The 12,136-nt window shown below is 37.5% G+C and overlaps 1 protein-coding gene across 5 annotated transcripts in view; it reads right to left on the minus strand.

The window, feature by feature from the left end:
* Positions 1-12,136, minus strand: part of CORIN (corin, serine peptidase) — a 129,580-nt gene that overhangs the window by 70,775 nt on the left and 46,669 nt on the right. For all 5 annotated transcript variants that reach the window (XR_003533155.1, XM_027676327.1, XM_027676328.1 and 2 more), the window contains exon 4: positions 9,592-9,802. Coding sequence is in view for 4 of the 5 variants with exons in the window: in XM_027676327.1 (XP_027532128.1) it covers positions 9,592-9,802 (211 nt within the window). In the remaining variant the exon portion in view is untranslated. The remainder of the gene's footprint in view (positions 1-9,591; positions 9,803-12,136) is intronic.

Here is a 12,136-nt window from a genome sequence, read left to right on the forward strand (position 1 = left end):
CCTGGCTCCAGAACCTCTCCCCACCTCTCTTCCTTACTTCTTTGTGCCAGTATGGCACTTCATGCTATTACACAATGGATCAGATCAGTCCCTCCTACTTTAATTCAGATTGGTTTCCAAATCCAGTCTGTCATGGAGCTGAACAAATACTTCTGCCAGGACACGGAAAAGGCACAGCAGAGATGGGGAATAACAAGCAGGGGAATAGGGTAACACCGTTTGTTCAGCACCACTACCAAATTACACCAACTTAAAATCTACCATGAAACACTGGCCTGGAATATCTTCTCCAGAGACATTGTGGAACCTCCATCCTTAAGGATCATCTAAACTCAACTGGAAATGGCACTGAGGAGTCTCATTGAATTTAATGCTGGTCCCAATCTGAGCAAGAATAGTTCCAGAGGTTCTACCCCACCACACCTGTGATTCTAATTTGCCTGTCCTGCTCAGCCTGTCAGCCTGGTGCCTACCACCACAGTCTCCAACAGGGCAACAATAACTTCTTACAGGAAAGACTAACTTGTGAGAGGTAATTATGTCTCACTAACTGAATCCTCATTAGGTGTTGACTGCAGATGGTTTAAAAATTATTTGTTAATAAGCTGGGCACTAAAAGAGGCCAAACATGAGCTGAACAGCATATGAATTCTTGGAGAATCCTTTAGCTACTATTCAATTCAAACCCTTTTTTTTTTTCTTAACTTCTGCACAAGAGGGTATACTCATATCTAGTAGATGACTTCTGCCAAATTTAGATAAGATGTTACCTCATCTATACGTTTCTGGTTTGAGTCCAGGTGCACAAGTCTAATAGGAAACTACCAGTGTTGATATGGTAGTTGCAAGATTCTACTGACAGCTCCTGTCTTACAATTATTGCAATTTATTAAAAGAAATCAATCTCATTTTTTGAAAACGAAGAGTTTTTCTAGCAGATATATTAAATTAGCAAACAAACATGAACAAAAGGCCATGTTAATTTTAATATTTGTTGTAAACATTTATTTCAGTTACATAAATGATCAGTAGTTAGTCATAAGAAATAATATATTGCATGTGATGAAGAATAACCTATGACCCTAGTTACCATACCAACTTAGAAACCAGAAACCACAGCTTATAAGAGATAATACACACGCCAAATCATTAAAACAACAGGGCTGGAGGCAATCAATCAGTAAAATATGCTTTCATGAAATAACCAGTCCTTCTGATTTTCTTTTCTGCCTCCTTCCCTCTGAGAAGCATTGTGAAATATGTTTTCAAACAGACATTCCCATGCCCAGACTGTTCTCAAAAATGTTTCTCTGTCTGATAATCTTTTAGCTCTGGTCTGTCCGTAATTCCCCCAACATGTGCACTTTGAAATTAGATCAGTGGAGAGACTGAAACACTGCATGAAAGTTTGATGCTGCCTGCTATGGCAAATGCTGCCTTCACATACATCATTCCAGCCAATGTAGAATGCCATTACCTATATTTCTATATTAGTTTTCTAACTTTTAATTTTTTTAATTAATCTCTTAAGCAATCCTTTCCTTCTTTACATTGAGTAATTTACAAATTAGACATCATGGCTAGGCTTCGCGAACGAAGATTTGGGAAGGGCACTATCCACGTTTGTTGCAAGCGCGTTGGTGGCTAAAAAGGCCAATCCGAGATAGATACGTCTGGTTGCAAAAGGCACAGCAGAAAGACTCCTTAAGTGGTATATTCTGCAAGGCACGGTTCTTTCTGCCTTGTCTTTTCTCCTCGAGAGTGATCTTGCGTGCTTTCTCAAAGGAAGCAGCAGCGTTATAGATGGTGTGTCTCCAGACCTCCTGATTGGAGGCCAGAGTAGACCAGTTATGTGGATCAATATGGCCAAGGCTGAGATGTTGTTTCAGGGAGTCCTTGTATCTTCTCTTTGGGGCTCCTCTCTTGTGACAGCCAGTGGCAAGTTCACCATAAAGCAGGATCTTAGGGAGGCGGTGGTCCTTCATCCTTGAGACGTGCCCTGCCCAATGCAGCTGTGTTCTCAGCAACATGGCCTCAATACTTGTCACTGCTGCTTGTTCTAGAACAGATGTATTGGTCACATAATCTGACCAGTGGATGTTTAGGATTGTGTGGAGACAGTGTTGATGGAAGCGCTCTAGGAGACGTAGGTGGTGGCGGTAGATGACCCATGATTCGGAACCGTACCTGTAATTTTAAACAGCCTCTATTTGTGGGCAGAGAAGGGACAGTTCTTGGAAGGGGGAAAATAAAATCTTTCCAGCATCCTATTTCTCTGTCCTGCTTTCCCTACATTGTGCCCCTGGTTTGCCCTTACCCTACACTGCACCTGCCATCTACTGGCACATTACTGTAAGAGAGTTGGCACCAGAGAGTTAACTTCAGACCCTTTTAGGTAAGGGCCTGTACCTTGATCCATTGCCACACCTAGCCATTGGGAGGGTCAGGGACATGAAGATTCTTTAAGCCCACCCACACCAGGTGAGCCCTGACAGTGACAGAAAAGCTTTCAGAGACACCGTAATTTTTCAGACATGTAAACTAAAAATTGGGGATAAACTTCTGCAGGCATATCCATAGGTACGTAAACTTTATAAACAGAAGTTCCCATAAAGTAAACACATTTTCTTTCTAATTCCCTTACCTTCCTCTTCTAAAAGCCATGATGAAGAGTGAGCTTACTAGAGCAACTTCCCTGCCAAATTTCAAGTTCCAATCCTCAAACACTTGCATATATGACTAACTCTTGGTGAGTAGAGAATGCTTTTTCATAAGCAACCCATTTGTCCTTTCTGCTTTTGCCCAGGGCATTTAGTAGGCCCTAAAAAAATTTAAATGGTGTTTTTCTTTACCCCCCCCCAAAAAAAAATTATATACATCTGGAGAAAGGGCCCTCCTAGAAAATATGTTAATCAACTTTAAATATAGTCATTCTGGCCCATGCCACATCATTACTTATACTCTCCCTAGCACTCCTTGCAAAAGCCAATTTTATATTTGCCGCCTTTACACTGTCTGAGCTTGGGACTAAGTAGTAGTGGCTCTTAAGGTGATGAGTATGACATGTTGACTTCAAGATCTGAGTTCTGAGTAACAATGCAAAGTGTAATCTTCTCATTAGGACATTGTTTTCTGCCCTACGGGGAGCAGTTACACAAGACTAGCAAGATAACTCACTAAGTATAAAACTATTAGTGAGTAATATGGGCTGCCTTGAGAAGAAAGATGTATCTTCAGAAATGCTCCTTAACGACTGCTGTTTCTTCAGGTTTCTTCATTCGTTTCTTGGCAAAACGGTCCACTCCAATATTTCAGAAAAATGTGAGCATGCCCTTCTTTGAAGTCAGATGTAAGTCAGCTGTTTCTTAACTAAAGATCTCAGTTGTGTCTCATGAAGATCATGTTCTAGACATAGGATAGCAGAAATAAAATTCTGTTTCCTGCAGGAGTTGGGATTTCAGGTTTTTTTTCTTCTAGGTCCCTTCTCTGTGCAAATACTCTCTCACTTTCTGAATCTGCATAATGTAGATTTTCTTTAATCAATGTATCTATTTATTACTTACTCAATTTTCCAATTTAAGTCTCCCTGATTTTACTCACTGAGTCCTTATCTTTAGAAATTCAGGTCTGTTCAGCACATTCCCTGAAACACAGTTTAAATCATGAATTTGCATGTGACATCTGTTACTGCATATAAACACTCTCAAAAGTATACAGGAACTGTCTAGTGCTATTGTACAAACATCTTAAGCAGACAGTTTTGCTACTTTGAATCCCTACGCAGTATATTACACTGTCAACCATTTCACTTTCTTGCTGTAAATCAATTCTGTTTCACCTTGAATTAGTGTGCCATCAATTTGATGGTAGATTGGAGCTGAAACTGAGTATTTACATTGTGTAGGAAAGACTTTTCAAAATGTTTCTCAAGGCATGCTGACTATCTGCCCTTAGCAACTCTATCCTCAACGTTTTACTTAGCAAAAAAATAGACCATGCAGGTGTGAATAGACCATGCAGGGTGTGAAAAGGCAGACTGCAAACTCAGGAAACTACTGGTAGCCACTTCATAAGCATCTGAAAGTAGACTTTGCAAAATAGATATTGACTTAAATATATGCTGATAGCTTCCTGTTCAAAGTCTTAAAATAAAAATTCTCATTAGCTATGTAAACAGGATCCATGGGATCAGTGAACTTTTTGCAGTTCACAAAAGCAGAAAAAGGAAAACAGCCCCATCACTGATCTCATTCATGGGTTGGACGAATCATGACAGACAGATATCTCTTACTCTATGAACTTCAATTCTTTTCCATTTTCTAAGAGGAAATGAACAAAATTGTCTTCCTCTCCTACCTTGTACTTCATCCTAAATTTGTTTCAAGCTGTCTCTGGCTTTTAGTAAAAGACACCACACATATTTCTGGATTTGTTTTTTGGACCTAGTATTTCATTAGTTTATGTCCACAATGAAAATGAGACTTTTTATTTTTTTCCTTTTTATAAATTACAGAAAAAAATCAAGACAATGAACCAGAAAAAAAACCACAGAATTGAATTTGCCACTATAAATCGTAGCAGAGAAGCTCTTCAAAAAATATTTTACTGCATACACAGTCACATATTCACAGCTTCTTAGAACCGATTTAGTATTAACCAAATTTTCACTAGTTAATTTTCCCCACCCCAAACATACCATGTAGTCTTATTCTGACCTCTTCCGCTTTCTACAAATCGTTACCTGGCTGCTGGTTTTTGTAGCATAGATACTACAGCAAAACAAACTATTTGCTACATATACACATTAACATGAAAAACTCCTTTGTAAGGAGTCTGAAAATCAAAGAAAGCCTTTTCCTTTCATTATATTATTTTCCCCTATAGAATTAACCTAAGGGAGGAGGGGGGGAAAGAAAAGGAAAGAAAAAAGTCAAATTATGGCAGAGTTTTTTCCTTACATTCATTAGATATTTGATCACAAGTAAAGTGAATAAATGATAATGAGAGAAATTAATTTTCAGACTTTAATCAAGAGGAAAAATAATGCTGTACCTGAAGACATACGCTATGTGTTATAGGTTCAGTTCTCTGCTCTACTGCAAATTTCTTGCTAAGTCTCAGCTTCCCTAGCTATTAATGTGACAATGTTACCCTTCCTATCCTTTAGCGGTTTTCCTCATCTGGGCTATAAACTTTCAGAGGCCAGAGGTTGCCCTCAGTGCATGTTTGTACAGCATCCAACATAAAAAGCCATAATCTCAGACGGACTCTTTGAGCCCAAACTGAAAACAAGCCACTTCACAACTTTATTTCAAAGATATTTGACATGAAAAAGACTATAGTGAGTAAAAAGATACATAAATGCAAGGTGGTTTAGAATTTTACCTTGGGAGCATATTACACCTTCTAATTTGTGTTGCCCTAAAAGTATTTTCTAGGCAGAGCTTAAATCCAGTTTGATCTCCAAATATTTGAGACTCTGGGGATCTATCAATAATTTCCTCACCTTTCTGGAATACACTTCTACACAGAGGATTAATGGAAGTACTCAAGGTATTATTTCTGTTTTAGGAGGCAGCACGACAGCAAAGAGGTATTATGAGAATCCATAACTTTCAAATTCATTCCTTGCATAAAAAGTCAAAATAAACCATGTACGTAGGCCTTCAGGATCTTACATATCTTGACTATTTTACCAAGCCATTTGATGAAACAGAAGGCAAGAAATATTAGAAAGCGTCATTCAGTAAGTCTATTTGTATTATGCAGTTATAGGCTGACCCATTATGAAGTTCTCTATTGATTCTGAATCTTTAAATTTTACACCAATTTTGGCTTTTAAAAACATCTGTTTTTCTTTTGAAAATATGAAAAAATTTCACACTAACGTTTTCCAGATTTTTTTGTCTTCTTGAATTGTAGAATCCAATGCGAGTGAATTACTATAAATAAACATTCTCTACATTGCAGTAATTGGCCTTTGGCCCACACTCAGTGTCTTCCAGCAGTAAGGGAGAATTCACTAGATTACACTACTACTCTGAGGACAGATCTTTCTTATAACAAGTAAAGTACCAGTGTCGCATTTGATGGTAAGAGGTTGCAAGCTACTACTACCCAAAAGGACAAACTTATTACCAGGAATGTTTTAGAAGTCACTAGTTCAGCACTCCAACTAGTTTAAGGTGTTCTTGCACCACTGGTGTTACTTTTCAGGACTAAGTCATGTTCTCTTAGTAGTGCTGCTGGACTGTGTCAAGACGGGTTTTTTAAAGCTGATTTTGAAGTCATATTGGAAAGATCTCATCGATTCACCCAAGAAGGTGGAAGCTGCATGATGCCCTTACTTAGTATACAAATTATGGACAAGTAATGAGCAAGCAAAAAGCCTTACTACACTTCAACTTTCCATGTTCCATTTTCACACAGGTTTTAGTTGTACTTTCAAACCTTATGTTTACTGGAAAGTAGTATAAAAATATTGTTGTATATTTTCATAAAAGAGCAGAGCTAGCTGATTGTAGATCCAGTTGCTGAAATTAAATTAAAAATTAATATATTTTACTGCCACACATGATTTTTACTGCAGTAAGATACAGAACTTTTTCGAAGAGCAACAGTATATTGGCATTATTAAGAAATCCCAGTACCTAAATACACTGTGTTACACAAACAGTGAATAAGCCCTCTGCCTAGAAACTTAATCTCCTTCAAGTGTTAATGAATACAATGTTTATAAACACATGAAAGACAAATGGGAAACAGATATAAGTTTAAACATCAGAGAAAAGCCATACGTAATGACAGCTCACTGGATGCGAAAGATTAGGGCTTGTAACTTTCCTTCTTGATGCTTCTTGTAATGCATTATTGCTTCCATGGCTGCAAGCTGCCAGCACAGACCCTCTCAACAATACCTAAGAATAGATGTCTAAGCATCACAAGAGTTTAATTTCTTCTATACTGTGTAAGCAGCTTTTGTCAAATTATGCTTTACATACATTAGAAACAATTGCTCCATAAAACAAAAAGTTATCAATAGATGAAAAATTATGATCATATATGCACTGATATTACAATGAAACAGCTGTAATTGTCTGGAGGAATTGGTGACAATGATAATAACAACTGTGCACCATACTAGTGTATGTTTTATGATACTGTATAATAAAAAGCAACCATAATCCCAAAAAAGCTCTACAGCATATCGACACATCCCCATTTATTATTATCAGACGCCTTCCACAGTGACTCTTCTGCTTCTCCTTCAGTGTTTCCACTTACCAGATTCCCCTATTCAACAAACCTAAAACAGGGCTGTGTCTTTCAGTTTTTGTATCTGCACCCAAAACACACAAAGTAACTTCAAGAGTTATGGGGAGGAGTGAGAGAAGGGGAAGGGGCTGGGGTGAGAATGGAAGGTATTAAATAACTATTTTATGCAGATATGATGCTTCTCAAAATCATTATTCTTGGCTTTGAAATACATCTGTTAGCCTGCAATAATTGGATGCTACAAGAAAGACAGTAATCGCAAAAATCACTTGGTTGCCGACAGAATAAAAGATATCCTTCTTTAAAGAGGAAACCAGAAGTTAAACTAGGACAACTCAGGTTTGGCAGACTAGATTTAACTGACCAGTGCACTGTCAATCCACTCTTACGGTTCTTCCTGTTGTTGCCACTTCAACTGCATAGACTGCTTTTTCAAGTGACACCCATGGAACGCTCTAGAGACATATGGTTACTAAAGTCAGATTCTAACACAATCCTGCATCATTGACAGTCTCACATTGGACATTCTTCCCCATTAAGTCTGCAGGGGCCAGAACAGTTTCCACAAAAAGGATTTTAAAATAAAAATAGAGGGAGCATTGTGATGTCCAGGACATAAAACAGGCCATGGAAATGCAGTTCCAGTTTTGACATTAAAAATTAATAGAAGAACGTTGCTGTTGGGGGAAAAAAAAAACCACACAAAAGAAAAACCCTGACTCTAGAATCTCAATATATTTTGATTGCCATCAAAAACCAGAGCAAAAGCTTGCATGTTCCAAACATTAGTTTAACTTCTACGCTCTTTAAATTAGCAAGGCATAATATAAACCATGCAAGAAACATATTTTCAGGAAAGAAATGGAAAAGAAAAGGTACAAGACTTATCCTTTCACCACTCTACTTATTTGATTGACTTATGAGCTTTGCACTTTAGACACGTACCACTCACTCTCAAAAGGTTTGTGAAAGTCAAGTTCCAAACAAGGCAGAATAAGTGAAGCAACAGAGAAATAGCCTGTTCTGTTGCTGAACGCTTAAATGCATCAGTTTTTTACCTGAGATCATTTTTCTTATTTTGTTCAATGATTTCTAGGGACAACAGGTAGTTTAAGGCTGTATGTTATCAGATTCCTTAACTGGAAAAATTGTAATCATGAATTGGAGTCGAGGGGCTATAATTAATAATGCTCTCAATTAAACAGGATTAATTGAAAATAGCTTTTGGTAGGCTAACAAAGATATGTACACAGGTGAATTTGGATTAAACCATTCTGCCAGTCCAATGGTCAGTCTTGTTCCACTGTTAACCTGTGCTGCTTTTACTCCACCCTAATCCTATTCATATAATCATCTGTACACCTTTATTCTGGGTTAATTTTCTGTCAGTTTAGTGAGCTTAATTGCCAGTCCAGGAATCACTCTGATGCAATGGAAATGGCAAGCATATATTGCCTGGAGTGAGACTGTACCTTTCATTGGCAACTATATTTTAGACCCGTTCTCACAGAACCTTTTTCATAAGCATCTTATTCCTTCTAAAGCAAGGCTTTAGACTTTCTGGTTCTTGTTATGTTATCTGAATCACTTATTCAATTGCCATACACTCTTCCACTGAATTTCCCAGTGAAGAAACCGGAAATCAGGAAAAATGAAACAAATCTACCCTCTCTCTTTCCCTCTCCAGAAATATCAAAGACTGTGTACATACATTAAAAAAAATAGTTCATTTTTCCCTTTTCGTGCCATGTTTTGATTTTAGCACTGTTAAACTCACTGATCCTTTTTTTTCAAATCAAACTCAATTTAAAAAGTGCATGCACATGATACTAATGTTGTAAAATCATGTAAATGTGGAAAAAATACATGCTCCTTAAGCTTCCAGAATAGTTTATGTCCCTCTGAATACATCCTGCTAATCTAATACCATAAAATATATTTAAAACATTAACCTCTTTGAAGGAAAAGACTAAACAAATTTGAAGTTTAACACTTTATGCCAATACTAGACATTTCCAAGGCATTAATGTTGTTAAAAAGCATTCCATTTCAGCATACTCAGATTGCAGAATTAGGTACAAGAATTCTGGAGAGCCTTCTCTAGGAAAATAATCCTGACTGCCCTAATATCACAGTGGCAATTTTTTTCCCAGAGGAACTCAACTGCAGTTGGTTTATCGTGACAGAAACGTTGCCAACAGCTTTGACAGACAGGAACTGTGCAATGAGAAGGTCATAAGTTCCCTTGTCTGATTAGACAGAGAGTATTTTACCACAATTGGCTCTACTCACTGACAGATTTTCATTTCCAGATACCTGTCATCACCGTCACTGATGCATTCAGGAAGAGCAAGACTACAGCCAAACAGCATAATGTGTTGATAGCAGCTGAGTCGACTGAGATAACTGAAGAACTTCAGGAACTTTTCCATTTCAATACTTTTGACAATGGAAAGAATTGAAGTTACAGTGGTGTAGTTATATGGCAGCATCTGGCACTGGTTGTTGGTGATATTTATGCAGGCACCTGTGAAATCAAAACAATATATTTAGAACAAAAGTATCACCACTTCATAGTTGGTTTAAAGCATATACTGAATTGACTAGTCAGTACATATAATATAGAAGTAATGCCTGTATCTCACAATAAGATTACATTCCTTAATGCTATCATAATACTGTCAAAAAAAAGGAAAAAAAAAAAGAAAAAGAAAAAACAAAACCGGAGAAGCTTGGTAGCTTAGTTTGGAAAACCAAATAAGCACTTAGATATTTCCATAATCCTCTAACTCTGTACAAAACTGGACTACAAATAACATAAAACCAATTTCTTTCTGACACAGGTTAGAGGAACACACCATAAGAATAGCCTGGATACAATCATATTCAGATGAAGCTAAGAATGAAAGTCATGCAGAAAAAAGTAAGGCTAATTGGGTTCTGAACTGCCCTGGTTTTGGTGTTTCTATAAAGTTTTTCTGTTTCCTACCATTCTACTTCACAGCTGGCTTTCCTGACAAATCACAGATTTGGTTACATATTTTTCCCAAGGTGATGGTTTTACCTCCAGTCTTTTTTCTCTACCCTATCAACATAAAACTATCTGATTTTACAGGTTGAATACCTACCCTGTCCTAAACCGTTTTCCCACTTTTGACGTATGAGAGCAACCTTTCTCTGCTATTGCCCTGTCATGTGCAGCAGGCTCTCTCAGCTATGCATGATCAGTAGGTAACTTAGTAAGCGGAGTCCTTAGAAGCAAGTTTCACAAGCCATACACCAAACTCAGAATTTTCATCACAAACAAACTATTAAATTACATTATTTATGACAGCTTCCTACTTTGATGAAGGCCTTTCTAGGCCATTTAGTCAGGCTTCAGTAACATTTATTCACACTCAGAGCATTCCCACATTCTGCAGGAAGTAGGATGCCCAGCCCATTGACAACAACAGACTTTGCAATTAAGCATGCTGTAAATAAATCAAACTCATGCTAAATGACCATCCCAACTCTAGCCTTCTGAGGAGGGAAAACTTTTGAGGAGATTCAAGCCTTAGCACTTCTCATTATCTGAGCAAATTGGACATAGGTAGCACCAAATTAGGTAGAGTCTTTCCATCATGAGACGTTTTGGGACTGGCTTCTTCCAAGAATTGTGTGGGTCGTTTACACCTGACTCCCCAGCTTGATAAAAGCTATGGATGTAAAGCACACACGATGCAGATCTAAGGATTAAGCCAGTGTCCCTTACTCGTCTTTCAGTCTAGGCACAGTCTTCACTGTCTAAATGGCAAATTCTGGTATCCGTGGACTAATAAAACCTCACATCAGAGAAGGAAACCAAAGCCTAATGAAGAAAAGAATTCATTGTTTTTTTCAAATTGCAATGTCTTTGAAAGGTTGGACAAAAAAGTGAGTTTCAAATTTGATTTAGACTTGGTTAAAAATAATCCCTATTTTTTCTGTGCCTAACAAGTATATCCCTTTATCTTCTCCCTCTCCGGAAATTTCAAAAACTAGGGAATTGAATCTTGCTCCACTGATATAACAGCAAGTCTATCCTCTCATTATAATCAAGCTGAAACTATATCCATAACTCCCCATATTAAGATTTCCCTGACTCCCAGTATTGCCAACAAAAAATCTTTGTGCCACCGTACACCCATTTTCTGCTACAATCTCTTGTCATTCCCACAGTATAGCAACTAATGGATCTGCTCATCAGGGAATCACACTTTTTCATATAATTCAGGGTCAGATTCTCCATTCAGAAATCAAAGTTAATGCTTGGAGACCAGTAAAGAAGTGGTAAACCTCCAAACTGGGAGAACTTTCAAAAGTGCAGAGTGCAGTTTTCAAACGTGACTGTATGAGCTAGCAGCACACGTCGATGATTTTCAGTGCAACTCCTGCTCTGAAGTTGTAAAGTTATTCTTGAAAAATACCTCCAAGATGTTCACCAAATCTGTTAGGTTGTAACACCAAAATCTAGTGATACTAAAATAGCTTTCCAGAGGAAAGGTGAAAAAGATAGAGGGAAGGGAAGGGAAGGAAATTCACTTCAGAATCAGAGTTCTCTTTTAAAAGATGCCATCTTTAATGACTACTCACCTTGTGACTTTTGTGGAGTATCTTGACCTGCTATAAAAATGTAAAATCTCCCTCCCTTTTTTGCATTAAATTTTGTACTTGAACAAACTCATTGCTGTTTATTTGTACTGCAAATGTTTTTTTAATGTTTATTGTTTGAGAAAGCTTAATAAGAAAACACAGAAGTTCTGATTTAAAGATTAAAAATATTGAAGCTTTCACAGCAAGAATTCTTGAAACTACTAGTCTCCCCACAGTTATTTCTTGC

This window comes from Neopelma chrysocephalum, unplaced genomic scaffold (assembly GCF_003984885.1).
Source record: "Neopelma chrysocephalum unplaced genomic scaffold, ASM398488v2 Primary Assembly neopelma1_42, whole genome shotgun sequence".
NCBI lineage: Eukaryota > Metazoa > Chordata > Aves > Passeriformes > Pipridae > Neopelma > Neopelma chrysocephalum.